General features: G+C 65.3%; 1 protein-coding gene across 1 annotated transcript in view; it reads left to right on the top strand.

The window, feature by feature from the left end:
• Nucleotides 1–2,293, top strand: part of FLNA (filamin A) — a 23,870-nt gene that overhangs the window by 5,391 nt on the left and 16,186 nt on the right. The window contains 8 exon segments of the mRNA XM_077769618.1: nt 1–146; nt 634–765; nt 768–826; nt 867–993; nt 1,511–1,648; nt 1,735–1,858; nt 1,952–2,088; nt 2,188–2,293. The exon segment at nt 2,188–2,293 is cut by the window's right edge and continues 20 nt beyond it. Of these exon segments, the coding sequence (XP_077625744.1) occupies nt 1–146; nt 634–765; nt 768–826; nt 867–993; nt 1,511–1,648; nt 1,735–1,858; nt 1,952–2,088; nt 2,188–2,293 (969 nt within the window).

The raw sequence follows: 2,293 nt of genomic DNA on the forward strand, positions 1-2,293 counted from the left end.
GATCACGCCCGAGGAGATCGTGGACCCCAATGTAGACGAGCACTCCGTCATGACCTACCTGTCCCAGTTCCCCAAGGCCAAGCTGAAGCCGGGGGCCCCCCTGCGGCCCAAACTAAACCCCAAGAAAGCCCGAGCCTATGGGCCAGGTGAGGAAGTGGGGCCAGGGATGCTGGGGGCGCTCACCTCATCCCTGCAGGATATGGAGGTCCTGAGCAGCTCTTGGCTTACGTAGGGGATAGGTTCTCAAATGCCCCCCGAGAATCCAGGAAGTGGGCCGGGGCTGGTCAAGACTGGCCACTTGGCTAGAAGTTCCCGAGTGACCAGCGCAAGGTGGATTGTGTTCAGGAGGGAGGACCCAGCTGCTTTGCTGTAAACAGACGCAACCCGGCGAGGGTGAAACACGGGAACTAGGGCCCAGGCAGACCGAGCGAGGGTACCAGAAAGCAGACCCAGGCCCGGCCCACGGCAAGAATGCAGCCGGGGCACAAGGTCAGGCTGTGCCGGGCCAGGGTTCACATGGAATTGATTCACCCCAGTTCAGAGCCTGCCTGACGGGGGAATGGCAGGGAGGTGTGCAGGGGCGAGGCGGCGGCCCTGACAGCCGGCCCCTGGCTCCCTCACCCTGCCCGGCAGGCATCGAGCCCACGGGCAACATGGTGAAGAAGCGGGCAGAATTCACGGTGGAGACCAGAAGCGCTGGCCAGGGAGAGGTGCTGGTGTACGTGGAGGACCCAGCCGGCCACCAGGAGGAGGTAGGGATCATGGCNATGACAAGAACCGTACCTTCTCGGTCTGGTACGTCCCCGAGGTGACTGGAACTCACAAGGTGAGCCCTCAGCCCCAGGGGAGGCCAGGGGTGGAGGCAGCGGCCCCGAGGCCCAGCCCTCGCCCTCTCTGCCTGCTCCCCCCCCCNNNNGGGCGTCCACACGGTGCACGTCACCTTCGCTGGTGTGCCGATCCCTCGCAGCCCTTACACTGTCACTGTTGGCCAAGGTAGGCCGGTCCCGGCCCCCCCCCGAGCGAGGCACTGTAGACTGGGCCTCCCTCCGGAGGGGGTAGCTAGGGCGAGTCTCCCGGCGGGCCCGGCCCCGGCCCCCTGGGTCTCTGTGCTTCCACTGTCTGGGCTCTCTGTCCTCCCCTGCTGGGGCCCTTCCTCCTCCTTCTCCGTCTCTCTCTCCACGCTTTCACCTTCAGAAGAGCTCGCTCCAGCTGTTTAGAAACCTGCTGCTCTCTGCTCTGCCCACAGGGTCAACGGTACTTGGATCTGTCTTCCTCTGGGAGGGGGGGGTCTGGGTGGAGGGGAGGGGCTGGCGTGGAGGAGCTGGGAGGAGGCCTGGCCTATAGGTCCCGGGGTCTCGGTCCCTTCCAGTTCTTTCTTGCATGTCCCTCACCATCCCATGGGACCAAGTGCTGAGGGACCCTCAGATTCTGATGGCCCAGCCCTGCGGGAGGGCAGGGTGGGGTCACCCACGGCCAGCTCCCAGTGGCTTAGCTGGCCCTGTCCCCACAGCCTGTAACCCGAGTGCCTGCCGCGCTGTCGGCCGGGGCCTGCAGCCCAAGGGTGTGCGGGTGAAAGAGACTGCAGACTTCAAGGTGTACACGAAGGGCGCGGGCAGTGGGGAGCTGAAGGTCACCGTGAAGGGTCCCAGTAAGTTGGGCTGCGGCCGGGATGGGCAGTGGCAGACCCCGGGGCTGCCGCTGGCCAGGCCTGAGGTCCTCCCTTGTGTTGGGCAGAGGGCGAGGAGCGTGTGAAGCAGAAGGACCTGGGGGACGGCGTTTATGGCTTCGAGTATTACCCCACGGTCCCCGGCACCTACATGGTCACCATCACGTGGGGCGGCCAGAACATTGGACGCAGGTGAGACCCTGGGCATAGCCCTCAGAGCCCAGGCAGTGTGCTCCTCCCCCTGCTGGGCCCTCAGCGCTGCCCTGCGTGGCTTTCTTTTCATAGTCCCTTTGAGGTGAAGGTGGGCACGGAGTGTGGCAATCAGAAGGTGCGGGCCTGGGGTCCTGGGCTGGAAGGCGGTGTCGTCGGCAAGTCTGCAGACTTCGTGGTGGAGGCCATCGGGGACGACGTAGGCACATTGGGTAAGTTGGAGGCTGTGATGTGGGCACCTTGGGGCAGAGGCGGGTGAGGCCACCCCACCGGGGCTCCGGGGTGCTGATAGGACCGGTGGCTGTTTTCAGGCTTCTCGGTGGAGGGCCCCTCGCAGGCCAAGATCGAATGCGATGACAAGGGCGACGGCTCCTGCGATGTGCGCTACTGGCCCCAGGAGGCTGGCGAGGCTGCCGT

The sequence above is a fragment of the Crocuta crocuta genome, unplaced genomic scaffold (genome assembly GCF_008692635.1).
Source record: "Crocuta crocuta isolate KB4526 unplaced genomic scaffold, BGI_CrCroc_1.0 scaffold978, whole genome shotgun sequence".
Lineage (NCBI taxonomy): Eukaryota > Metazoa > Chordata > Mammalia > Carnivora > Hyaenidae > Crocuta > Crocuta crocuta.